Below are 27431 nucleotides of genomic sequence, written 5' to 3' on the forward strand. Positions count from 1 at the left end.
TAAACTTAAAGAAAATGTATAAAACTTTTAGTCTACCGTCTGATTTGCTAAATAATTAAATAGTTTCTAAAGTGTATAAAGTGTTGGCTCAAAAGGAAGAAGAACTCTCAACATGTTTTTAACTTTTTCGGGTGGGATGTTAAATTATCTTTGAGCTTTTTCCTGTTCAGTCAGTTACTGCTTCAGTTCATCTCAGGCCGCAGTACACATCCAATCAAGTTAGAGTCAATTCAGTCCAAAAACCACAGAACATCATGAATGCTAATTAGCAGAAATGTTGTCTTTCCAAGGAAACCAGCCGATTGGTCAAAAGCTGCCATAAAACCTGCAGAGATGAAGCACGCCAAAATGGCGTCTGAGTCAGGATTTCTTTCAGCATTAACTTTGTTTTTACTCGCTCTTCTTTCGTCTTTTTGGGTCAATTTTTAAAACTGCCCTGAAAAACCTTTAGCTGCAATCGTAGGATCTCATCGTTCATCGATCTTTAAAAATAAGATCAGTGTTGTGTAACTTTTAAGACTGTAGACCAGAGGTGGGCATCCCTGGACCTCAGAGCCACCATCCTGCAGGTTTTACCTGTTTTCCTGCTCCAACACACCTGAGTCAGTGGTTAAATGACACACTGATTTAAATCAGGCGTGTTGGAGCAGAGGAACATGTAAAACCTGCAGGATGGTGGCCCTGAGGACCAGGACTGCCCACACCTGCTGTAGACCAACATCTGCCTGCATTTCCTGCTCGATTTAAACCCAAACTCTGTGAACACAGTCTAAGGTTTTCTCCTTCCTTTAAGAACTGATGCAAAGTAAAAATATTCCATTCCGACAGTTTACAGTCAACATGAACAAAAAGTCGACTTTAGCGTAGAAAATGCAAGGTCGGTTTTATACTTTTAATACAAATGGGGAGAAAAAAGTGATGATTTCCATCTGATGCTGAAGATATACGGTTTATAAGTTTGGTACAGAGGTGCATAACAGTAGGTGTCCCAACACTAAAATGCCCCTACAGCAGTGCATCATGGGTAGTCATTTTACATCGATGAGTTGTGGAGAGACATCGTTTAATTTCGGCACTTAGAAAACAATCACAATGAAATCCGCATTGTTGTTTTAATTGAAGAAAATTTACAAAGCCATTCAAACAGTCAGAACTTTTCATCAATGTATAGATATATATATATGTATATATATATATTTATATTTTTATCTGTTTTTGTTTTTTTTATAACTCAACTTCAAAAATTGAGAATATTCAAAATACACTTTGACCTCACTTGTTGTCTTGATATTTACAGAAATCTACAGGAGAAAAATTACACCCGTCGACCTGCCCAAGGATTTTTTTTGTTGTTTTTACATCTTTTCTGAACAGATGGTTCAATATAAAATCTTTTGACTTTGTACATTTGTTTTGTCCCCTCCTGAAGCTGCCGACCCACCTGACATCCTGTCTCTATATGGATGTGCTGTGGGTGGGATCAATGGCTTCGGGGATGGGTCCTCCGGAGACTGCCTGGTAGGACATTGGCATCTTGCCAGGACTCTGCCGGAACAGCCCCCCGTTGGGGGCCCTGTGTTTGCACTGCATGGTGCTGCTGAGCGGGTGGTGTGGGGGCAATGTGGTGCTGCCAGGGACCTGGGATGGGGGCAGTGTCCTGCCTAGGGTCCCCCCATGGTGAGGATGGGGAAGGGGGGGAGGCGGTCCCCCCTCCCCGGGCAGGTAGGTGGTCACAGCGAGGCCCGAGGGCGGGTAGTCCCGCCTGGACTCCGGGCCTGGCACCAGAGAGGCCTGGCTGGGCTGCATGCTGCCGATGTCCAGCGCAGAGATCTCGATAGAGGGGCCGGGGATCTGCTTGTGGGCCAAGTCCTCGTCCAAAAGACTGTTCATACGACGATGCACCTGTTCCAGGTTCACCTCCTTGTCCTATAAAAGGAGGAGTGGAGAGAGGGGAGACAGGGGGAGGGAGGGAGGAGAGGAGGGACAGAGAGGCTGAGATTGGCGATGGGCCGGTTTCTCAGACTGATTCAGCTCTGCTGGTGCTCCATGAATTCTTAATCAGGCATTGGGTTTTGGATGGATGGAACAGCTGATAGACTGGGTCCGTTTGTGTGAAGAGCCCAGTGGGACCTGAGGCCACTGAAACCAGTCTGTGTGTGGAGTTTGAAATCAAACTTGGCCAGTGAGTATTAAATGTATGATGTGTGGAGAAAACAAACAACTAGACTGGAGTTTGTTGTGGAGCGGTTTGGTTGCTTCTCTCCTCATTAAACATGATGGATCTTTGGTAACAACACATTACAGCCCGGTACGTACTGTATCATGCATTGCTATCAGATCTTTTGTTTCTACTTACAAACTTTGAGTTTTCTCTGCAGTGTATGTTTCCACGCTGCCCTTGAAGCCGACACTCTGCGCAGCAGCATTGCAGAACTGATTCTCTATCAGAACAATTTAATCAAACACCGGCTGACTCGGCATCTTCTGCTGATTGCAGCCATGCATACTTGTTAGGCATTAATAGACACTTGAGTGTTTCTGTGTTGAACTGCAGGTCTGTTTCAGTACTCTGGGTTACAGGAAGGTAAAGGACGAAGTGTGTGTGTGGTGGTGGTGGGGGGTTGAGATGGAAGGCGTGACTGGCATATTAAACAAGACTCTGCTGGGTCTGAGTCCAGATTCTCTTCACGTCTGTTTGTGGCTGCTGCAGCCGGTCAGTGTGGCTGTTTTTAGGGGAATGAAAAGCAACCAATCACTTTACAACAAGCTCATGAGGTCAGCTCCTGAGCGCTGAGCGGTTTGGCAGCAGGATTAGGTTCACTTCAACATACAATGATATTAGTCACATCTATTCTGCTACATGGTGTCAGTATCAGGGTTTTATAGGCACGCTCCTTATGGATCTCTGATTTAAAAAAGAAAACCAACCCCCTGGAATCTTAAGTGTTTAAACCTGACTTCTGGGTACCATAGCTGGATTATCCTGCTGATCTTCAACACTGAACACAGAATCTCACTGGGCTGCTGCTGACGGTGAACAGCTTCACCGTGAAGAGCTTCTCTTACAACAAACCTTCACTAAGAATCTCAGTTTTCTCACATGAGTCACAGAGACCTGACATACTTTTCTCTGAGTAGTCAGAGAGACATCACAGGTGTCTTCAACCCTCAAACGTTCCTCTGACAGAAAACATCAGAGGCAAATATCAGGGTCTAAAAACCACAATGATAAATAATAGCTGCTTAAACACTGGTCTAAAGCTTCCTTTCTTCATTTCTAAAATGTACTCCAGTCAAATAAATGAGAAACACACAGACAGCTGCCAAAGTGCACGGCTAAGAAGCCACGCTCCCAAAAACTGGCCACACAAAATGCTGTCTCACGTCTCGCTGGTCACAAACACTGAAGATTCAGTGAGACCGCAACAGAAAATCTTCTCAGAATCTAGAACCTTGAACAGTCGCCGCCCAGTGAGATTCTACATTAAATATGTTTGTTTTGTCATTTCACGTGTTTCGGTCTTGAACATAAGACTGCAGCTCAGACAAGCTTAAAACCTGGATGTTATCTCAGTTTTTGTTTTTTATTTAGAACATTGTTATGACTCAAGCAGTTGTTTTTATTGGGTGGAGCTTTAACTCATCATCTCAGTGTTTCTGGAGGCAGAAGTTTGGAGCTGGATATGATGCTTGAATCTGATTGGATCATGTATTGTTCAGGGTTAAAGAACGATTTAACTACGATATTTAGTAAAAAAACAGGAAGGATGTGCTGATTTAGTGTTCTGGACTTGTTTGAAGCCTGGAGGGGACCACTGGTACACAACACCTGAAATATCAGCTTAAAACTGGCAGATATGTTTAATTATCAACCACCACCAGGACCGGTGTCTGTTAGTAAAATATTCCTTCTGTTTTAATAAGTAATCCTCGGATGCATATCTGTTTAACTTTGAGTCAACCTGACTCTAGATGTCCACCTCAGCAAACATAATAATGTCTTCAGCTCAGTCAGGTTTGCAGATACAGAGCTAACATTTGGTACAGAAGGAGCTGAAAATCATCAACAAATTCCTTCCAGGAATGCTAGTTTCAGTTTTATATTTCAACAGTTTTTTAGAAACTGTTTGTAGTGACTACCTCAAAAGGCAGAAAGCTGTTGTCACACAGAGATTTGTTTTTAGCTCTGACTTCAGACAAAACATTTGTGCAGCTGTATCCTGATTTCTTGGGCAGGATCTCACTGGGCTTTGACTGATGGTGAACAGTATTTACAAACTCCTCTGTTACTGCAGCAGTTCTCCGTTTTGTTGCTTGACTTCTTATTATATTGAAATTGGTGCATTTTTTTTTTACTAAAGATAGAGTTATCGCAGGCATCTGAATCCCTTTTCCAGAGCTGTATGTATGAAAATGTTTAGGAGAGATGGCAGTAGCATTTCTGAGAGTGAGAACATCCCTGAGGACTGGAGGAGTGTGTTGGTGCCAGAGGTGTAGAAACTACGGTCAGTATGATGGTGTCACTTCTGCACATTTGCCAACAACAGTGGAGGACTCTGTAGTTGGAGCTGTGAGTTCTGAGTCTTTGGATTATTTTCTGAAGCAGGTTTTAGGATTCCTACAATCATTCAGAGGTTATAGGGGTGAGACTCATTCTACTCTGTGCTGCACAGCAGACAGTTAAGGATCTTATACTTTATATGAATGCAGTTTTAATAATGCAGCAGCTGGAGGAGCCAATCAACATCCATCTCTGTCTGGAGCAATCGCTTCCCTTTACGTCACTCAGGAGGCTCCGTTGAGCTAAATAAAAACTGTGAAGCAGTCCCGTGTGTGTTGAAGTAGGTGGTGCAAAAAGCCCTTCCTGTGAACCTTAATCCCACCAAACTGTTGGGATTAAAAAGCTGAGTGTTCAGCTGTAGTTTGAACCTTTAACACGACGAGACGACGTGTTGTTGCAGCAGCAGCCCTGAGCATGTCTGAATGATCCCTCTCCAGTCTTACACAGCTACTTTCTAAGCCAATTAAAACATCTCAGCCTTGGTTATTGTTTCAGCAGACTGGCACCTCATTAAAATATGTTTTCAGAAGTGTCAAGTTGGCGCCTAGCCCAAATAAATAAATGCCTGGGATTAAACCTCAGCCGGTCGTTAAGGACAGACTGGTGATGTAAGTGGAGACGAAGAAAACAACAGCCGTGTGAGAGCCTCCATTAATTCTGAAAACAAACAGCTCTGTTGATAAGTGCTCCCAGTGGGGGGGCTTTTTAAATCATTCTGCCTCTTGCTACTTTGTAAATACTGTAACTGTTGAGTGGGTTGTGCAACAAAGCGATAAGAAGAGTTTCTGATTGTTTCTGCTTCGTTTTAGATTCAAGTGGCCTTGTGAAACATTTAAACCCTTTATCAGAGGAGCTCGTTCAATAGTTGACTGCAGTCCCCACCTCTGCCATAAACATGAATCCTCCCTGCTGACGCTAACACTTCTTACAGCAGGACTCCTCAGTGCTCCTGTAGATTATTGTTCAGGCCAGTTTAACTGAAGCTCTGTGGAGTAAATGTTAGTCTTACGATGCGTGGCCACAGTGGATCATCCTCTGCAGATCCTCCTCTGTCTTCAAACCTGCAGACCCCGTCTGTCTTTGAATACGACTGTTAACGACCAGTTGGCAGCGTTTTGTTGCAGTCTCATTGAATTCTGAGTGTTTGCGACGACATTTTGAGCATTTCTGACCTTCTCCATCAACACGCTGCTCACTGATCCTCACAGCTCTTCTTAAACTGGCTTCAGTGATTTGAAATTCATCAAGCAGAAACCTCATATCTCCAAAAACGTTGCTTTTGACACCTTTCATTGATTAGCCGTCTATAAAACCACCAACAGATGTGAAGGGGGAGTTCATTTGTGACGGATAGAGATACCCAACAATGATTAGTTATTTGAACAAAGCAGGAGTCTGTGATGTTTGTCATTTAATTTTGGTTTCAAACCAAAGATTTTGCTGCAATAAGTTGCCTCCACAGGAGTTTCTTATCATGTAAATGTCTTTAGATTCTTCTTGTTTTCCTTCATGTTAAAAATGTTAATACGCAGGAACAGACCTTTCAGTTTGAATAAGATTAGTTTATCAAGCCTGAAACATGTGAAGTGTCCACACAGTTAAAGATGAGAGAAAAAACACAAAGAAAATGTGACAATCAAAAGGGTTTCTAATGATAGAGGGTTTGCTGTTAAAGATGAAATGATCCCAGTCAGAGCTCAACGGGCAAATTCTGAAAACATTTTGGACTTTTTTGTAACTTCTCTAAAGCATTTCTAACTGCGAGAATCGATAAAACAAGCCTTATTTTTAAACATTTGTCCTTTTCAGTCTCTTATTAAGGCCACAATCAAGCAGACATGAAGCTCATTTCTGCTCAGTTTTAACCTGAAGTAACAGACGGCACAAAAATGTTTCTTTAATTTTGATGGTTGTATATGAGGTCTATCCTGACCTGTATCAATAGCTTCTGTTTCATCCCAGCCTCTCTCTCTGTCTGTCCAAATGTCCCTCCTCCCCTCCGATGAAGCAGTTGTAATGTCATTATATGTCAATGGACCAGAAACCCTTGCCAGTCTGTAATCCTTAGTGACCTGCACGAGATCATAGACAGTCAAGCGTAAATAAAGAAATGAAAGAAGGGATATATGGAAAGGAGATAGACAGAGTGGGCGTCCACATTGACATATAATCTGTGACAGAAGCAGGCAGGAGTTAGAGACGAGATGTTGGACACAAATCTCACAGAGCCAACCGTCTGCTCACACTTTACTTTATGGATCCACATGGTTCAGGTCTGTGTACCAACCCTGCAGCACACAGCATACACTCCGACTGAAGGAGAAACCCACGACTTTTATCTCATTGGTTTCTCTCTAAGATATGTCATGTGGGATTTGAAGGATGCACATAATTCAGATAGTCTTTTGGCCATATTCATCTAATTTCCAAGGTCTATAGATCTTTTTTTATACAGACTTCTAATGCTCCGTAGCTCCCTCCTTCAACACAGTGCTTCCTAAAGCTGAGGTTGGGACGCTGCATCAACTTGAGATCATTTTAAAAGGCTTGGTAATAACTTCTTTTAGCCATAGCTGTTCCAAGACATAAAAAGCATAAACGAGGTTTGTGTTATTTATTTCTTCCTGTTTAAATTGTCCAACCAGAGTGTCTTCTGCTGCTGTTTTGTTTGGGAACCGTTGGCCTAGAGAGGACTGTGTTTGAGTTGAGTTAATTATTTTATTACTGCTATTATATGATTGTGTTCAGCACTTTGGTTCGCTGGGTGTTTAAAGTTGGTTTGGTTTGGGAGTGAGGAAGAATCAGCTCAGTAGAAGTTGGCAGGCATTCAGAGATAAATTAACAGACAAGTGATGCATTTCTGAAGAAAAGCACCTCTGGATCTTTAATCTGTGAGTTGTTTGGGTTCATCATTACTGGTACGAGCTGCTTTACCACTCTGTGATCTCTGCAGGTTTATAGAAGCCGGCTGCCACAATCCATGTGTCTCTGAACTTTTGTAAGCTGCTGTTTTCCTGCAGTGTTCAGAGTTAGAAATGGAGAGTGAAAACTATTATCTCTGAGGACAGGCGGCGTTTAGCTACAGTAATGGGCAAAATGGTTGTTCGTGTTTTGTCCATAAAGAAAAAATTATTATTGAACAAAAAGGCTGGACAATGGACTTCTGTTGTCAGTGTGTTAAAGTTTATTTTATATGTATTAAACTCCTGGTTGCACTGAACTTTATTTACCATAAATGGACTTTTTTCTTTATGTGACTTAGGTTGCAGATCTAATTTGGTCATTTAACACCTTTCAGATGTTTTGCTTCTCAGCCAATCTTTAAAACTGCATCGGATTAGACTGAAACCTGAAATCAAGCTAAAGGCTGTCACTGTTGGGGACTAGATGGAGACAAAACATCTAAGAAAATCTCTGAATGGCATATTTGAACAAAATTCTCTGGAAATTCACGTAGTAATTGCCAAAATTACAGCAACTACATTGAAAGAAAATCTGTTGTGCAAATCTTTTGAGCATGTTGAAACTCCTGCAGCAGCGCTGTGAGGCCCGCTGACTCTCATAGGGAAACCTTGGGAACAGCATTTGTGAGGTAATTACCATAATGTCTGAAAACGTTTCAATTTGTCACCAACAGTTAAGGACCAGTGAGAAACTACCTTAACCGAGGCTCTGATCAGGGCTGAAAAATTCAAATTTGTGCAGCTGTATATTCATTCCACCTTGGAAAGAGAATAATTCAGATGACATTCACACACAAACTGCCAAAGCAAATTAAATAAAATCACAAAGTCTGTTTATCGTCCACTCATGATAAGAATGTCGCCAAATTGAACTGCATTTACAAAACCGTGTTATGTTTAAAATGTATATTAACACTGATACATAAATGAATAATCTCCTGCTGACCTACAGTAAGTAGTTTTTCTATCATAAACAGAAGTGGCATGGTTAGTATTCAGTCGGCACTCAAGGCTCAAGTTTCTTTTAGCAACAACAGCAAATAATTTGGACAAAGTGTTACTGCTATAAGAAACTGTTAAATGGCTGTTTTTGTCTCTGCACTGAAGAAAGAAAATGTCCAGAAATGTAAAAAGGGTGTCTGTGTTTGACACTGTGATCGCTCATTCTGCTGCTAATTATCAGGTCTTTCAGAACCCTCGGGTGCAGGAAATTACCAAAGCTTTACTGCACAAAACGAGTTTATAACAATAATTCAATACAAGCACTTAAATGGTTCCAGAGCGGTTGCTGTGGGAGTTGATCATTAAAGAGAGCGGCTGCACGCTGTGCCGCACGTCGGCGTGAGGGGGTTTGTTGGGAAACATGCAGGACATGTTAGGAGGCACATCCTGACTTCCTGAGAGGAATTCAGCGCTTCTTTTCTCTTTGAAGGCACCAGAAAGTTTGTTTTCTGAGCAAATTAGTAGCTGTAATGTCTGGGTGGAGTATGCTGTGTGCTTCTTGTGGTTTAGAGAACTGACAGTAAAAAACAATGAACTCCAAAGATCAGGACGAGGTGGAGGGGAGTGATGGACAGGTAAAAGAATAAAAAATCGAGGGAGGTTGATAAGAAAAGACCAAATTTGATTTCAATCAGTGGCCTGATGAGGTGCACTCTGTCCTGCCTCCTGAAGCTAACACTGACCCTCTCTCCTCTACAGCTGGGTGTACTGCAGCTCGACTAAGTCGGGGCTCATGTCTGCGGCTGGATCCTTAAAGTAGAGTGTGGCAGTGTCTTCCCCCCGCTGGCCCGTCCGCCGGGCCCTAAGCTCGGTCACCTCTTTGGGCTGCTCCTGGCGGCAGCGGTTGCTGTTCCACCACGCTTCCAGCCCGGCCACGAGGCAGGCCAGCAGCAGGCCGGCGGCCAGGATGCAGAAGATGCCGGCGAAGCTGTGCAGCTTGAGGGAGCGGCCATCGGGCTGGGCGCTGGCGTGGCTGTTGAGGTCGCAGCGGCCAGTACGGGGCCACCACTTCTGCTTCATGATGTCCAGATCGCCTTTCTCCTGCAGCTCCAGGATCCTGGAGGAGGATGCACGAAAAACCAGGTGAGTCACAGAGGTCATCTGTAAGAAAGGTGCATTTTACCCAGAATCTACAACTCGGAGCGGGAAAAGTCCGTTTAGGGTTTTACATTTCAGGACGTTCTAAAACCATTTAAATCTAACCTCAGGTGAAGAACAGATTCCACCGAGTCATTATTTATGAAACAGAAACAAAATGTTAAAGCTGTGAGAGAAAATGGTCATGGTTGACTCACTTTTAGACCACTCCATCTTTAATTTTCCTCAGACTGACCAGGTCCTGTGTAAACACGAGGTTTTAGATGTGGAGCGCTACAAATGTCTCCCTCATATTATTGTGTAAACACAATGAATTAACTCAGTCATACTTTGTGGTAAATCAGTTGTTTTTCTTTAACTAAATGTAAAGTTGCTGTGCGTCTTTATTGTTGTTTAGACTTTTAGCTCCTGCAGCTGGACGATCACGGCCAATACAGTCCAAACCAGAAGTTTATATAAAAAGAAACATGAATTTTTTTCACTGTCTGACGTGAAATCAGACTAATTAGAGAGAGAATGTTTATTACTTTCTTCAAAGTCAAAAGCTTAAATTTGGTTTCTTTGCTCCCTAACTGTCTGACTTGAATCAAATGTTTTGGATACTTTTCCACAAGCTTCTCACAACAGTTGGCAGATATTTTGGCCCATTCCTCCTGACAGAACAGGTGTAACTAAGCCATGTTTGTTAGGATTGAGATCAGGGTAATGGCCACTCCTAAACAGACTTTCCCATGATGTTCAGATGTTATCAATTAACCTATCAGAAGCTTCCAATGTCATGACATCACATGTCCCAAATTGTTTAAAGGCAGAGTAATCTTAGTGTATTTAAACTTTTGACTTGGAAGAAAGTAATAGAAATTTAAAAACTTCTCTCTCTCTCATTATCCTGGTATTTATCAAATAAAAACTATTTTGAAAATCCTAATTGACCTAAAAAAGTTTATTCTGATCATCCGACAGTGTGTGTGTGTGTTCATATGGTGTGTGTATGTAAACTTCTGGTTTGAACTGTAGGTCGTCACTACAGCACATTACTGAGTAAGGCTTAACAATAATAAAAAGATGTAACCCGGGCTGTTGCACATTTTATCTTAAAGAAACGCATCATGAAACTGACACATTAAGATGCGATTCGTGCCTCAGAGTTATTATGTCAAGAACTGATGGAAGTTTGCATAAAACTTTCCTTTCTGCGCAGCCCATAGAGCTGCTGTATTATTTAATAAGTCGGCCCCACCCAGCAGGCCTGCTGCTCTCACTCTGTTGACTTACAGAGTTAATTGAGCAGCTCTGCCAGGACCACTGAAGTAGACTACTTACAGCTGCAGTAAAACCAGAGCCCAATTTTCTATATTTAATCTGTTCAGCTCAGTGTGAACATGCTGAAGGTCAGTACACCCCCCGAAACACCCTGAGGACAAAACAGTTTGGCTGCACAAATGAGCAGCAGAAGCAACAAAAAGTCTGCAGATTATTAATGGCAGGATTATCAAACAGGAGGTAATACAGCAGTTATGGGACGAGGTATTAAAACGTGGAGATAATGGTTCCTGTGCCGAACAATAGCTCTGCCCCCAATTTAACACTCAGACATTCTTCCTGCCCGTCCCTGAGAGTGAAGACACCTCAGGCTGTTGGACGGCAGCTGAACCGGGCCGAGCCTGGGGCAAAAAAATAAAATAAAAGTCCTTCATTAAGAAGCCCCAGTTCTGTCTCTGCAGAGCGGCTCAAATTAAACAGAAAACGTCGGGAACAGAGAGGGAGCGAACCAGAACATCTTCAACTGCTCTGGCTCTAATCGGAAAGGTTTCCAGAGAGGCCACAGATTAGAACCGTTAAATAGAACCAACCAGAGGAACATCCCAGTCGTTCCACAGTGAGGTTCTGTGGAAAAGTTCTGCATGTTTTACCAGCTGTAGACCGATGAGCCGGACCAACTACCACCTTAAACAGCTCCAATCTACACCTTTATTTCTGCTGATTTCACGATTCTTGCAGGAATTTAAAAACATATCTGCCAGAATAACCATGTAATGCTAAACTGTTAGTAAAATAACTTTGGAAGTGGGTCTGCTCGGACCTTCCTGAGCTGTTAACAGCCAGTCAGAGTCAAACTTCTTCTAATGTCTCCAATCTTAAAACTATCCTAGAGATTCATCATTTTTCCCTCTAAAGGCAAATAAGCAAACACGAGTCAGAACTGAACTGCCTAACGACCATGCAGTGACATTTAAAACATACGTAAAGTGAGCGTAAATGGGCCTCTGGATCCAGGATCTCATTGTTCTGGTCCTGAGGTTTGGATCAGGACCACAGGTGAGGGACTGAGACCGGAGCAACGCCCTCATTACTGCAGAAGCTCCATCCTACCATCCCTCAAGGGTTCATCCAAAGGGGATTTAATAAACCTTTAAATAGCTGTCACTTTCACATTACTTATTTATTATAGCAGGAAGTGCTACAGCCTGCAAATGACTTTGAAATGATGTGTAATGCAAAATTGAGACAGACTTAAAGATTTATAAAATGGTGTTTGCATGAACTGCTCTGGAAATCTGGAGTTATTTTAGCTTCATTAGGACTAGCTGTTGGATGTAAACTTTAAAGCACCTATCCACAGAATAACCCTTTAAAGGTCTGTTGTGTTTGCAGGGAGTTCTTCCTGGAAGCGTTTGGTGTGAAAGCAGCTAACGCCTCTCTCAGACTCTGTCACCATCCTCAAAGTGAAACTGTAGAGAAGTCTCTCGTCCTGTTTCATGTCTTCCTGCTGACTCATCGTCCCCTCAGGTGTCTGCTCGTCACTTTCAGGAGAAAAGGGATTATCTCTCCGTGTGACGCCCGGCCTGAAAGGATGAGAGGGGAGCCCACAGAGCCGGGGTGGAGGTGGAAAATGATAGTTCTTGTGTGGAGAAGCCTCAGGCGGTGCAAACACCCCCCCGAGAGCACGATTCCCCTCTGCAGCACAGCTAATGCTTTGTGTTACCGGTCTCTATCAGCGCCTGGAAGTTTGTCATCCTTACAGAAAGTGTTGTGGTTTCTGCCTGAGAGCGGCGAACATGAAAGGTTTCCTGGCACCTCCAGCTGAGAGCTGCTGCCCTTCAACAAACTTTATAGATTCAGTTCAGAGCGACACCGACGCTTCTCATCACTGAATCACAGAGCAGGAGCGGGAAAAATTCTACAGAAACCCCTGTCATTGAAAGCCTCCTGGCGGCTGAAGGTGAATGAAGTGATTTCCTGTAAACTCTGTGATCTGCCTCCGTTTCTGAGCAGGAAGTTTACACCAACAAGATTCATGGTGGGAGGGGGGAGGGGGGAGGGGGATTTCACAAAAACAAGAGCCTGAATGCTGAGTCAGCATTCAGGCTCTTGTTTTTCTGTTATTTAACTCATTCCACATACTGTTTATATATCAAACATTCAGGAGAGGGGTGCTGTGACTTCTGCACTCTTTGCATTTTCACAGGAAACTTGATTTCTAAAGGGGGAGATAGCTGTTAAAAATTAAAGCACAAATAATTTACAGTTTGGACTTCAAATCTGAGCCACAGAAACTGTCTCCAGTTAGATTCATGCTTTAGAGATGGGGAATCAGAGGCAGGTCTGGGTTTCTCTCCTGGACCTGAGCTCAGATAACCAGAAGAAAATGAATTAATTTTTGTACAAAATTTTCAGTTTGGTTTATTTTCTATCAGCCAAAGTTTTAAAACTGCTTTAGTTTATTCTAATGGGGACCAAATTTTCTAAAACCCTGTTTAAAGGTGTGTTTTAATCAATAAACACCTGATATTGTTGTTGTAAATCTCCCAGTGTTCTGTGCTGAGCAAATCATTTGTCTTTATCAACTTCCTGTTGTGGCTGTGGGAGCCGATCGATACGAGACGGATGAGAAAGTTTTTACATTTTCGGAAGCTCCCCGTTAATTCATGATGAAATAATGTGGAGATTTACTAAATGATCTGTGCGGGTTTTTAACTCTCTCTGGGATCAATTTGTGTTTGAGGAGAAGCGAAGAGCTTCGCTCCGCAGCTTTTATCTGAGGGAGACGATCAAATTTTCCTAAAATTTGCTTCCTTCGCCGAGACATCTGCTTCACAAAAATGTAGCAATTAGCACACATGCTTATGTTTACACTTACACGCCGTGACGGCGCTGCCTAATGCGATCTCTTTTCATGTGAGCTTAATTGACTTTAGTGTCGAGCGCTGTTATTGATTTAGCAGCGAGTGAGCCGTCTGCAGGAGGTTTAAAACCCATCTCATCCTGCAGCCAAAGTGACCCTCATTAGCAAACCTCCAAGGCCCTTGGCTGTAATTGGCCAGGACGGGGGCCACAGTGAGACTCTTCACTCACATCAGAGGATTTCCAGGAAGATAATGAAGCTTTAATGTTAACAAGGAGGATCAAACCGAGGGCAAAAGCTTCACATCTTCACCGTTAGGCTTCGTTTCACCACGTCAGAGAAACAGAAACAGGTGATGTTTGAACTGCTACAGCACCGTCCTTCATTCAAATTAGTCTCTTAATAATCACAAATGTGCATCACAATCCAAACACACATTGATTTTACATTGAAATGTTTACCATAAACCTCCCGGATGTGACAGTTTAAGAGTCAGAAAGGTTCCTGTGTACAGATTGTTAACTGGGAGCGGATGAAGGCTCGTTTGAATTATCATCTGTTATTCTCAGAGAGGAAGATTCTTTTTGGATGAAGTCGCTGCTTTAAATCACAAAACAAAGACCTGCAGGAATTTTCCTACAGAGGATCAGCAGCCAAGTGTTTTACCAAGCCAAAGAAAAATGGCCGCCCTCATGAAGTTAAACTATCCAAAAACGCATTCATATCTTTTTTAATATTTAAAAAAAAAAATACATTCAGGCCTGTTTAGTGGAATTAAAAGACAATGCCTTCTAAAAACTATCACAGAAATGAAGCTGGAGGTAAAAATCTGTTTATAAAATTCTTTCACACACATCAGATCTTATAATGTGTGTATGAATTATGATACACCTTTAGGATTAATATGAGACTTTCTCTCCAGGCTTTTAATTTGAAACTGCAACATTTTCTGCATTTTAACCAGATTTCCTTGAAGGATGTGTTGTAAACATCAACCAAAAGAGCAAAATGTCTGCTTGAATGTTAGCTTCCAGCAACAAGCAGTTCCTTTTAAACCCGATGCACGTAGAGATAAATGGCAGACTTACTTCTGGGAGAACAGGTCTCTGTAGGGGCTGCCGTGCTGCATGGCGATGCCGTAGCCTTTGCTGCTCATGCTGTTTCCTGTCACAGTGACGGTGCAGTCATCGTCCGTCAGCGCCGCGTACTCCAGCACCGCCATGTCCCACAGGAAGGCGTAGGGACTCTTCTTGGCCTGGAGACGCAGCGGCAGAAAAACCATCAATGAGCTGGTGTTTGTTTCAGAAGATGTAGATCAACAGCTCGGCTGTCTCTCTGAAAGCAGGAAACTTGAAATAAACGTACAACAGAAAGGTAAATTTCACTAAATCAAAGGGAACCGTTTTCCCTGAGTCTGCAGACAGAGCGTCCTCTCCTTCCTCTCCTCAACAGAGACAAACACATTACTGCTGCTGTTAGCGTCTCATCTCGTCTCTCTGCAGCTAATCCATGAAACTAAGGTACACCAGGATCTGCTGAGCAGCCAGAACAAAAAGGTTTCAAAGAATTAGAAACATTTAATGCCCCTGCTTTTAGCTGTCCTTATTCTGCTCAGAGAAACATGAAATATGAAGGAGCTAATCCAGCTGATCCTATAGAAACAAAGGAAGATTAAAAGCTTCAGATGAGGCTTTAAAGAACACAGTTCCCTGTCCTGATTAGAAATGTTTAACAGCTGAAGAAGAATCTGCTGACAGAACGACGTCTTCAGGACACCAACAGACACATACGATAAAAGAATAAACTGATTCTTAGGATTCAAAAAAGCATCAAACATTCTGTAAAAACAGGTGAAACATCCCACAGATGGACTCACTGAGGTATAAATCAACATCCAAATTAGTATTCAAGTTACTTTTTATGGTATAAAGGGATCTTTTAAAGTGAGGTTCTGTGGAAGTTATAAATAGTTAATATCTTATCTGTTACCTACAACTCTTTGAAAAAATAGAAGTTCAATTTTGCTCCAATCCCCAAAATTGAAGAGTTATTTTGGTAAATTTGAAGACTTTGGTCAGAATGAGACTATTGAGTTTGATGAACGTGCTCTGTTTCAGACCTTCAGTGACTTCCTGTCAGATATCTGAACCCTGGACACACTGACCTTGCGGATGCCCTCGGACGGGCTGGACACGGAGTAGTCCATTCCGTTGTTCCTGCTGATGGTTCTCCACAGCTCTGCGTAGGTGCTGTCCTGCTCCAGAGGGTTGGTGCCTTTGTTCATGAAGTAGTCGTACACAGCAGAGTCCCTCACCGTGCCGTAGTCTACGTCGATCTGCCTCGCCAGGTCCTGGAAGGACCTGCAGGGGACAAAAACCAGCGGCTGTGAGTTTACCTGGGTTCTCCTCCAGCTGTAACCATCAGCAGACAGAGTTATGCACCATTATTACCCAAACTACTGGGAATAAAAGTATGTTAAACCAAAACTACTTCTGAGTTTTTATTTAAACTGTTAACTCATATAGTTCACAGCTTTTAGGACCAAATATACTTTCAACAGGACCAACGACCTGCTCTATCAGAAAACCACGTGAAGATCAGCTGGTTGGATAAAAAAGCTCTATAAAATAAAACAGGAAGTGAGATGACCAGAAAACACAAAATAAAAGCCTAAATAAAACCACCCCTGAAGCTTGTTAATCCTAAATCTTTAGTTCTGGACCCGAGTTAAAGTCAGATGGATGTAAAACGCCAACAAATCAAATCTGTTTCTTGAAAGAGTTCTTCAGCTGCCTCCATCTCCCAGCATCCTCCTCTGCAGACCTTTTCTGTGGTATTTCTCAGGGACTGACTGTCATCCACCTTCAGGATCTCACTGCTCCACCTGTTCAACCTGCTCCCTACTCTCACTACAGATCACAGCGTCCTCTGCAGACACGAGGACTCCTAACTGACCTGATCTGCTGTTCCCTGACGTGAACCCATGTCTCACTCTTAAAAACCACCGTATTCTCAGGGTGTTTGGGTCTGTTCCAACATGAATACGGTCTACTAGAACCAGAGCATCTAAAAACAACAACATTCAGGTTTCCCAGCAGGAATATCTGATTCAGCTCAGGTTTTGTAACAGTCTTGTAACAGTTTGTTTTAAATCCCAGCTCTGCCTGATGGGATTGGTTGAGTTTTTATTCACTGAGACTTCTACCACGATGCTGTAATGGTTCATGAATTATTAAATATTTGTATCATTTCCATGGAACAATGGACATCTTGTTGTATTTTCTTTTCTACAGGAAGCTCAGAGAACCACTTTCCTGGTTTCTTTTGGTGGCAGCTGTCAGTCAGAGTCAAACATCTTTATTTTAGGACTTGCTGCGTCAGAAACGCTCCGTGCACTTCAACGACTTCACGGAGCGCTGAGGAAAATGTCAACTTGGATTTGATACTGGAGGAGGAGAGGCTGTGCAGATAGCAGCAGGAAAATGACAGATAACTTTCTTTCTTCACACTGAAGACAAGTGATGATGCACCTGAGCGCGAAGGAAAGGAACTCAAGCGTTCGAGCCTGAAAGCTTGTTTTTATTTCTCCTCAGAAGAAAAGATTTAAATGAGACCGAGAGTCTCAGGAAGTTATTTCACAGCTTTAGCCATAAAAACTTCAGGTTTGTTCTTTAATCCTGTTAATCCAAATAAACATTTTAGTCAGAAAATCAAAAACTAGGCACAAAACTGACTGTTATTCATCATTAAATCACTTTGAGTGCAGAAAAGAAATTACTCACTGCAACACTTATAACTAACAATTAATTCTTAGAAGTTTATAACAAGTCAACCAATCCCATCAGACAGAGCTGAGATTTAAAACAAACTGTTAGAAGATGGGACAAAACCTGAATGTTGTTGTTTTCTGATGCTCTGGTTCTAGTAGACCGTATGTTGGAACACATCCTGAGAATACGGTGGTTTTTAAGAGGATGCTCAGATAATGTGTGAAAATTACAAAAATAAAAGCTGTTCTGTCAAAAATGACGTGTTTTACGCCGCATCATCAACACCACGTCACTTCACTTCAGTCACAGAAAAACAGAAAGCAGTTTGACAGGAGAGTAAAATCTCTCCATTTAAACTGAAACAAAACAATCATTTCTGTAGAATACTGAATATTTAGACTTTCCATCTCTGAAACGATCAGTTTCCAGTTTAAGCTTCCAGGATTTTGTTAATTATCTTCACTGCAGAACCTGAAACTCTTCATCATCAGAACTTCATCAAGTGTCGGGAGAGGAAACAGAATCGTTACAAAGAGGGAAAAACTTTTTAATGAGTTTCAGCCTGAAATGCAGGAATGGATGGAAATTAACAAAATATTTTGGTTTCACACTAACAGCAATAAAATAAAAGTCAAAGTTTGTCTACTCATCCTGCTTTAAACAACAACTGTTGAAGTGGAATCCAGTAATAATTCTCTCTTTTCCAGGAATATCCAAGTCAAGACGACTTTATAAAGCAGCTAATTTCCCATAATTGTTTAAATTTGACCTCTGAGAGCCTTTGACCTCGTCTGCAATAGGTTTTATGTTATAATTTAAATTACCTAATGTATTTCTTGAGGGTAGCTTTCTTATTCAATAATTAATCTCTTTTTTATGTTTTTGGTTCTCTAAATGACTCATTTTCATCCAGGAGCAGAATATTTATAAAGGTTGAAGTAATTTCAAAGTAATTTAAATTATACCTTAGAATAAAGAGTCCTAATTATCCGTGAATGAAAGGAAAGGTTCTTAATGAGTCACTGAAATGATGCACTTTAATGTTTTTTGGCCGAGTCGCAGCTTTTCTGTGGTTTTATTTCCACTAATTAGTCTGATTCTGCACCCGACGGCTGTCAGTTCCATTCCCAGAGTTTTTACTTCTTCTGGGTGAATCTGGAGCTGGACGTGTGAGCGGCGTGTTTGGACCTGCAGGTCCGAGCAGAACCACTCAGACAAACAGGACTGATGAGAACCGAACCGGGTTTATCGGACTGAAACTGGCACCGAGCGCGGGAATAAAACGCTGGATCTGCTGCCGCCTGCAGAGGGACGGAAATTCATCTGATCTTTGTCCAAACTGATCTTTACAGCTCAGTTATAAGATGTCAACAGATTAAGGGAATTATAGTTCTTACTAACAAATAATTAAAGACCTACCATTCCTTAACAGAATGCATATCACCCGCCATCTTTCATGCCAGAGCCTCAGACTGAGATCACTTCATGATGAGAAGTGAAAGTCCTTCATATTTGTTATTGACACAAACAGAAATAAAAGTATTTCATATACAATCAGACCAAAATTTAAATGTGCAGCAAATAAAAAGATAAAACCTGAAACCAGCTCCAGCTCATCATGACCTCAGCATCCTTCCAGCGTCTCTGTGAAAAGTCAGCACTGACCCTCTGACGAGGTTGTTTTTATTAATACGCACTAATCTTGATTAGCCGTGCATCTGGAACATTAATTATGGTCCATCTGAGCTGAATCAGCCAGCGAGGTTCAGTCAGTTTACTGTGATGAAGGCCGTCATCTAAATGGATCCGAGTTTAAAAGCTGCTGCAAAGATCAGCTGAAGAACATCCAGTTCTAAGAGCTGAACGTTTCTGGTGAAACTGAGGTCTCAGATCAAAGAAATAAGTTAAAACATTTTGTTTTTTTTTCTTTTAGGACCTGCAGCGGGTCAGAACCGACTTCCTAATCAGTTTGAACAAAAAGGGTAAATATTCTACCAGCTGGCGCGTTTCATTCACCAATTAAAGCATTTTAAAGAAAAAACCACGTCTGACTTTAAGACCGAACCGGTTTATGATCCTGATGGAAATGAAGAACGACCCGGGTCCACCGACCCACAGAACCCAAAGCTGCCATCAGCTGAATTGGTGGACTAATTAAATAAAACCAAACCATCCCTGTTAGTGATTGGACCCCGACAGCTTGTTAAAACGCCTCTCTGAGAATCACCAACATCAACAAGCAGCACAGCCTGTACCGGGTCAGAACCGGGTCAGAACCGGGTCCGTGCTCACTCTGACTGTGGTTACAGGGAATTTTGGAGCAAAACCAGACTTCTGTAGTCTGTTTTTCTATCATTACAGAAAGACCAGCCTGCTCTTTAGCCCCGCCTCCTCCTCCTCCTCATCATCATCATCCTCCTCCTCATCTTCTGCCTCCAGCAGCTTCACCCTCAGGAAGTTTCCCGTCCATCAGAACTTTTGTCTTCACAAATAAACATCGTCTTCATCACATTAATGCAAATATACAAATTTTAAAAAATCTCATTTAAACTGAATGTTAGTAGGAATCAGCTGCTTTTGTTTGGAGTGTTTCCATATTTTACTTCCTGAAATGATTAAAAAAAGAGCTTGTCTGTTTTTTTTCCTCCAATAGAGTAATTCAACAACTCTTAGAAAATAAAGGGTTTGTCATTTCAAAAAGACAGCAGGACGCTGCTTTCACTCAGACAGGAGGAAACCAGAGTTTTTCATTTCCAGCAGCAGATGAATTCACATTTTAATCATCTAAACAAACATCAGAAAATAACCATCAGTGATGAAAGAACAACCCAACACAAAGAAACAAAAGCCTGCTTCCTGTTTGGAAGTTTAAATTCAAGTTAATGGTTTGTACTTTGGAGAAAATCAGCATTTATGTAACTTTGATGAAATAAAACTCATGTTTGAACTTTGAAACATCTGAAAGCAGCAGAAGGAGCCGAGGTCTGCAGGTTCAACACCAGACTCTCTGCCTTTTCCACAGCAGCCATTAAATACTTGAACCCAGCGGCTGTGAAGTCACTTCTTCATGGAGAAATATTTAAGCTTTTCAGCAAAGTGGCTGAACCTCTGAATTCACGGGGAGATTATGTCCACATGTGACGATGTGCAGCTCCATCATCGAGCCGTTCAGACGCCTGCTGCAGTTTAAGCAGGTTTAAAACTGTCCATAAAAACAGTCTGATCTCTGTCTTTAGTGGTAAAACCTGCAGGTAACCATGATTCTTCAGTATCAAATTATTTCAATTATCCGCCCTCACCTGAAAGGTCGGACCTTCATCAGGTTTCATTACGACACAATATTAGTCTAAAAACCAGGCATGAAAGGTAGCAGCACAGGGAATGTTAGGCCTTCTTCTACGTCTCACTGAGACAACACACCTCCCTGTCCTCAGGGACACCACAGCTCCTCCTGGAGGATCCCAACTGGTTCCCAGACCAGAGGGGACACTTCTGGGTCTGCTCCCAGTGAGACGAGCCCAATAAACCCTCCAGAGTTCAGCGTTCAGGAGGCATCCTAATGAAGTCTGAACCTCCTCTCCATGAGGAGCAGCGGTTCTCCTTCAAACTGCGAGCAGCTGACAGAACCACAAGCATGAAGGACAACCTTTGGAAAGTCCAGAGTTCAGCTCACAAATGTCCCTTTGGGGTTGAAACTGATTCCGGGTTGATATTTGAATGAAATGCAGTCAGGATTTATGCAGACAGGAAGCTGTTCACCTCAGGGTATTGTTGGTGTGAAACTCACCGTATGGCGTGGTCCATGCGCGACACGGTGAGGTACGCCGCTAGGTTGGCCGTGTAGGAGGAGCACACGATGAGCGTGAAGAGCCACCAGCTGCCCATGACGATCCTCAGAGCCACGGAGCCGACCACGCCGTCCCCTCCTACCAACACAAACACACGGAGCAGGAATCAGACCACCAAGGTCGCCTGCGTCAGACAGGAAGCTGTGTTTTATCGCAGGCAGCTAATCACAAACCGTCAGGACTAAAAGGTTTCTCAGGCAACCTGCCAGACCAGAATAAATGCATCTGCCGGGAAACCCTGTCCCTGCTCCAGCATGTTAGTCATCATCTGCCCCTGGTGTCCGTCCGTGCACGTCAGCATGCACGTTTGCTTGTGTCGCTGACTGTGGTCTCATTTTACTGTCCCTGTGAGGACAGCTGCAGACTCCCGCAGAGGAGCAATCAAGTCTGAAAATGTCACCGATGTTTGGGAAAATTGAGACAGCTTCACACAAAAACACTGAGCTCATGTTAAATAAGAAGACTGCAAAATGATCACAATTAACAGTTTGGATGGTATTTTTTTAAGTAGTTAGAGAAACAAACTTTTTATTGTTTCTTTAGTTTTGCCTTTGGAGAAATGCTTGGACCACTTAGTTCTAAAAACCTCGAGAACACCTGAAAGAAGAACCGCAGGGAGGTCACATGATCCGGGTGAGCTGAAGAGCAGCTGTCACCGTGTGTATCCTTCTCATTGTTCTGGCTTTTAGCTAGCCCTTTGCTTCTTTTATATTTATATTTTGAGACATTCCCGTCCCACCATCTGCGTATAAACTGAGCTTCAGTAAAGGGGAACTTTTACAATGTTCTCATAAAACAGCCTGACTTAAAGAAAATGTTTCAGCTTTTACACCTTTCTTTATAAACGAGCTCAGATGCCTGACCTCGCGTTAAAAGAGAATTTTTTGGACCCAGGTTTAAACCTGGTCACTCCTTAATTTGCTCACCTTGCTGCACAAACGCTCCGTAAACAATCCAGATGGCGCTGTGCAGCGTGCCTGAACCCACTCCGTTGGACAGCTGTCCTGGTGCATTATGGGAAGAAGAGGAGCGCAGAGCCTGCAGCCTGTTGAGCAGGAAGATGAGAACTCCCACCACGGGGATAGCAGCGGCGATGCAGGCCCAGACGGCCATGTCGAACGGGGCAAACAGGGAGAAGATGTTGATCTTCTCCTCGGGTTTCCTCAGCAGGATGCCGACGCTGTAGTCAAGGTAACGCTTGCTGAAGTCCACCACGTTCTCCCTCTCCGGCGTGATGGTGATGGCTGACACGGCAAGGTCGGCTCTCTGCAGGAAGATGACAGAGAAAATGGAGGTGGACAGGTGTGTTACGCTCTGGGAGGTTAGCTGCCAGAACCGGTTTAGTGAAACCCGGGTGTGATTTGGGTTGCTCTTATTGTCAGCAGCATGAATAAATAAACCAACAGCCATACTGCTTCACTTTTAAACTCAAAGTATTTAAGAGCCAGAGAACTTGTCATGTGACCGTCCGGCTTACCTTGTTGATGAGATCGCCGATCATGCCGTTCCACGAGCCGTTGGGAAGCTGGGAGCCATATTTGCTGTCTGCCACCTGAGGGGAAAACATTGGTAATATTGACTTTTTACTTTGACTAGTCCAAAAACTAAACTCTGCAAGACTGGATGAAAAAAAGCATTAAACTTCATCAGCAAAACAAGCTGAAAACTTGAGTTAGTCACCTTTATGTTCTACCAACCAATAACTGCTCATTTCTTATCTTTACAACAGAATTAACCTCATTAATGGATTATACAATCCTCTTCAGTCCAGACTGAGAAACAGTTATTTTATGTTGTGTGGCAGCTACAAATGAAAGAACAGTCTGGATATTTTGAAGAATATCTCAGAGAACAAGTTTAAATCTGACAGGATTATTCAGCAGGTCCAAATGTGACCAAGAACAAAAGGGTTGGTGCCATTTTAAAGCCTCTCTAATCTCCAACATGTCCAAACAGTTTATGTGAACCTGTTTTATAAACCGTGAGTCTGCCATGAGCTGCTTATCGCCCGCTGCCTTGCTGGTAAAGTTTGATCTGGAGAACAAGCTGAGCACAGCCTCCTCCTGCTGTGCTAACACCACCCAGGCTCCTGTGAGGCTGCACGCTGTCTCTGCTGGCCAGGCCTCTTTATTTTGTCCCTTTTCCTGCACCGTAGCTGAAGTGACTCACTGCTGCATTTGCACATTTTTAAATGTGTGAAAAAGGCAAAACTCAGGTCTTAAACTTGTCCAAGTCTGATGTCTGGGACATTTAATTAGTCTGGAACCATGTGTGTGTGTGTGTGTGTGTGTTACTGTGCCTGACCTGGTAGATCTCATATTTGAAGCCCAGGATTTTGGCGAGGGCGTCTAGGACGTCGATGGAGAATCCTTTATATCTCTTCGGCTGCCCGAGGATGTTCTCTGCCACCATGACGAAGGGATCCTCCTGTGGGGAGTCGGAGACAGAAACATGGGGGAGTTACAGAGGATGAAAGCCTCAGCGCTGAGGAAAAAAAGACAACCATGTCCCCCGTGCTTCAACAGACTGGGAGTTAAAGACATTTTCTCAAACTTTAAAGACAAACCACGATGCATGCTGGAAATCGTAGAAACGACAGCCTTCCTTCATGTGTGTCTGAGCCCATGAGGCAGATCTGTGCTGTCTCGGCAGCCATGTTTGTGTTGCTCTTTGGCAGCTCTGACACCTGGAAGTGTTGCGGCAGCAGCGGGCGATGAACCGCGGGCTGGAGGTATTAGTCCTGCTTGGTTAGATCTGCGTCTCTGCGCCGCTCTGGCAGCAGAAGAAGAACTGGGCTCTGGCAGAGCGGACAGCTGCTGTTGTGGGATCACAGACTGTTTGTATCTCCTAAACTAATCAGACTGAACGGAGGAGCTGCTAAAAGCCAAAGTGCTGGATCAGTGGCGTAAATAAAGAAGGTTTGAAGGTGGGAACTTCGGTTGGAGTTTATTTTTGTAAATTAACCTCAAAACTGAAAATTGTGTACCACTAACTGGATAAAACAAAAATCAGTTTTTCTTTCTTTGTAACTGCAGATGTTTGCAAACAGACACACCTGCTGTGAATCAATGGGTGATTAACAGGCTTCTGCAGAACATGAAGAGGTGATTTAACCTCTGAATCAGGTGTGTTGGAGCAGGGAAACAGGTAAAACCTGCAGGATGGTGACCCTGCAACATTTGCTTTTTGTCTTGTTGACATTTCAATAAGGTGATTGGTTATTGATAATGTTAATCAGCTTTGTCTGTCTGGTCATTTAAATTATGCAGAATATGACCATCCTGACCATGATTGGGGCCGTAGGTTCGGACAGAGCTGTGGTTATGACATCATAGTTTTCTAAATGTTTAGAATGAACACATGAGAACACAGGAGTGGTGTTTAGGATTTCTTAACTCTGGTTAAAGAAAAATACAGTTTAGGGGCTCCTAAAACACTTCCTGTGTGAACAGGATTCTGGTTTAGTTTGTGTAAAAAGAAATAATGACAAATCTGTTGAGGCTTGGATCCATTTTTAGATCAAACTTCAGTTACAGAACTGTTCATTATGGAGTCTTTTAAATAGTATTAGTTGTTATTTTTGCATCAAATGAGACTTTAATAAACTGAGTGTAATATGAAGTTCATTGTGCCACCTACCAGTAAGGTGACCACTTTAACTGTCACTCCCTGCATGCCGTTCTCGATCCGGCTCTCCTTCAGGCTGCCGTTCAGCCCGTGAACAGAGTCCCACGTGGCCAGCTGCAGAGGTGACAGAGACGAGACAGCATGTTTGTTCACAAACAGAGTGTGGAGCGCTAAAGCATCAGTGACACCATGCTAACTTTAATCATGTCATTTGTTGAAGTGTCAGAGGTCCTCAGAGTTAAGAGGCACCACGCAGTGCAACCATCAATTAGAGAACATGGCTCCCAGGCGGCAGTTTGACAATTTATTCACTGATCTCATCGGTTTTCACATCGTGGCTCAGCCCTCTACTGCCAGACGGAGACAAAACACAGGAAATAAGGCCAGAGACAACATGGAGACACGTCCACATTTCACTTCTCTTTAACCCAACACCGTCTCCCACAGAAGGAATCTGATCCAATTAGCTCTAAATGATATAAAACAGACCCGCCTGCCCTGTCCAATCACATTCCCAGCAAAATGAACAAACTGTGAATCCGTTTAATACAAACAACTATTTTAGATGTCCTCCTAAAAGCCTCAATGTCACATGGAAGAAGACCAATGATTGGTTTATAAGTTTTAAATAATAATTCCTGAATTAACACAAACATGAGAGAAGAGAGACAGAAACTGGACCGGCTTCTTAAACGTGAACCAGATCCGTTTAAACATCCAGAACTTTAATTAGAAACCTCAGCACTGGTCAGCATTGGTCAAACCTTCACAATAAAGTTATGCTTGACTTCATGTGATAATGGAGAATGAATTAGTGGTAGAGATAGACCAATTAACCGGCTGATACTGGCCATCATCAGTCAGTGGATTACCTGAAGGAAGAGCAACTTCCTGCTGAAAGCAGGTTCTTTTGAAAACGGTAAATGATTATTCAGAGCAGTTCCTGCAGCAGACATGTTAGGATGTCCTCTGCATGGCTCTGCTTGAAGAACAGAGATGTCCACGTGTGTCTCCATACAACAAGACTGTCCAGGTCTGCTGTGTTGAGCCTTAATGAAGTCCTGGAGGTGTCATCTCAGAGTCCTTGTTTTTAAATACTTAACAAAATCAGCCACCAAAGACCAAGAAGGAAAATGAAGCAGCAGCAGCAGCTGCTACAGCCAGCTCACCGGAGCCACAATTTAGTTCTTTCAAGTGAGAATACTCGTCTATATTTCACTTTTAAGTGTCCAAGTTCTTCTAAGGGTTTATTTAAGTTAATCAATCACTAAATACATATTTGTTAAATAGTTTTAAAAGTCTGTGTTCTGTATGACCATCATGTTTAAAACCTCTCATGGTTTCCAACACACTCTGAGCACATCTCACAACATCACACAAAAACTCCACCATCGTATATTATTATTATTTTTTACAGTTATTTATTCAACAGTAGCTATTTTTAAATGGCTCCTTAACTGAATCTGCTCGGTTCTGAGAATTCATCAGTTTGGTTCAGAACCAGCTGTTGGACCTAAGAACCGCCTGTCTCTGAACAGCAGCGCCGCATTTCTTCTCATCTCTTTGTGCGGTTTTGACAGAGAGCATCTCAGTCGCCATGGAAACACACAAACACAGCTGGGCATCCTTTTCCTGCACAAAGAATCAGCGTGTTTGTTCTGGAGTTCTGCTAAAATCAGAGCGTCCACAGGGAACTCTCTCTCACACACACACACACACACACACACAGGGTTATTGATTGGGTGGAACTCACACAGATGCATGGCTCCTCTCCGTTTACCCACAATGCATCTGAAAAAGGTTTGCACATGTCGAGGGTTTTATTCTTCACATGATGCCTTCGATTATCTGTGCAGACTTGCACCGATACAAAAACCAGTTTATTAATGCTTCCACGCATTATCAACGCAATAAAATTCACTTTTTATTTAATCTGCAGAGCTGAAAACAACCAATCAGAGCCTCCCAATCAGGAAGTAGCTCTGCTATGATGCTGCTTCTGTTGAATTTAACATTTTATGGCTGTGAGGACAATAAAAACACGTTAAATTCCTGCCTTTTTATTACACAACCTCCTCTACATCCAGCTCTGTTTTACAGCCAAATTTTCTGTTTAATATTTAATTCTTGGTTAGTTCTTTAGATGATCAAACCTTTAATATTAGACATCAAACAGAGGAAATGATGTTTATACAGAACAGTTTAAATTACTGGATGTTTTCAGCTTTCAGCCGTGACAAAATTATTTCTTACAAGAATAATTATCCATCCAACATCCATCCATCCATCCATCCATCCAACATCCATCCATCCATCCATCCATCCAACATCCATCCAACCATCCAACATCCAACATCCAACATCCATCCATCCATCCATCCATCCATCCATCCATCCATCCAACCATCCAACATCCAACATCCAACATCCATCCAT

General features: G+C 42.6%; 1 protein-coding gene and 1 long non-coding RNA gene across 4 annotated transcripts in view; one reads left to right on the forward strand and one right to left on the reverse strand.

Annotated features, from left to right (window-relative positions):
- The window catches only part of LOC119617883, a 78324-nt gene extending 68954 nt beyond the window's left edge, over positions 1–9370 (forward strand). The window contains exon 3 of the long non-coding RNA XR_005234333.1: positions 9226–9370. This is a non-coding gene — a long non-coding RNA (uncharacterized LOC119617883). The remainder of the gene's footprint in view (positions 1–9225) is intronic.
- The window catches only part of grid1b (glutamate receptor, ionotropic, delta 1b), a 357735-nt gene continuing 331182 nt past the window's right edge, over positions 879–27431 (reverse strand). For 2 of the 3 annotated variants that reach the window (XM_037980853.1, XM_037980855.1), the window contains exons 9-18: positions 25008–25109; positions 23673–23795; positions 22846–22920; positions 22295–22634; positions 21308–21446; positions 15915–16110; positions 14839–15005; positions 9343–9583; positions 6495–6633; positions 879–1926 (exon numbers count right to left, since the gene is read on the reverse strand). In XM_037980853.1, the coding sequence (XP_037836781.1) occupies positions 1481–1926; positions 6495–6633; positions 9343–9583; positions 14839–15005; positions 15915–16110; positions 21308–21446; positions 22295–22634; positions 22846–22920; positions 23673–23795; positions 25008–25109 (1968 nt within the window). In that variant the 3' untranslated portion in view covers positions 879–1480. The remainder of the gene's footprint in view (positions 1927–6494; positions 6634–9342; positions 9584–14838; positions 15006–15914; positions 16111–21307; positions 21447–22294; positions 22635–22845; positions 22921–23672; positions 23796–25007; positions 25110–27431) is intronic. The other variant, XM_037980854.1, reaches the window with a different exon arrangement.

This window comes from Kryptolebias marmoratus, linkage group LG17, assembly GCF_001649575.2.
Source record: "Kryptolebias marmoratus isolate JLee-2015 linkage group LG17, ASM164957v2, whole genome shotgun sequence".
In the NCBI taxonomy this organism is placed as follows: Eukaryota; Metazoa; Chordata; class Actinopteri; order Cyprinodontiformes; family Rivulidae; genus Kryptolebias; species Kryptolebias marmoratus.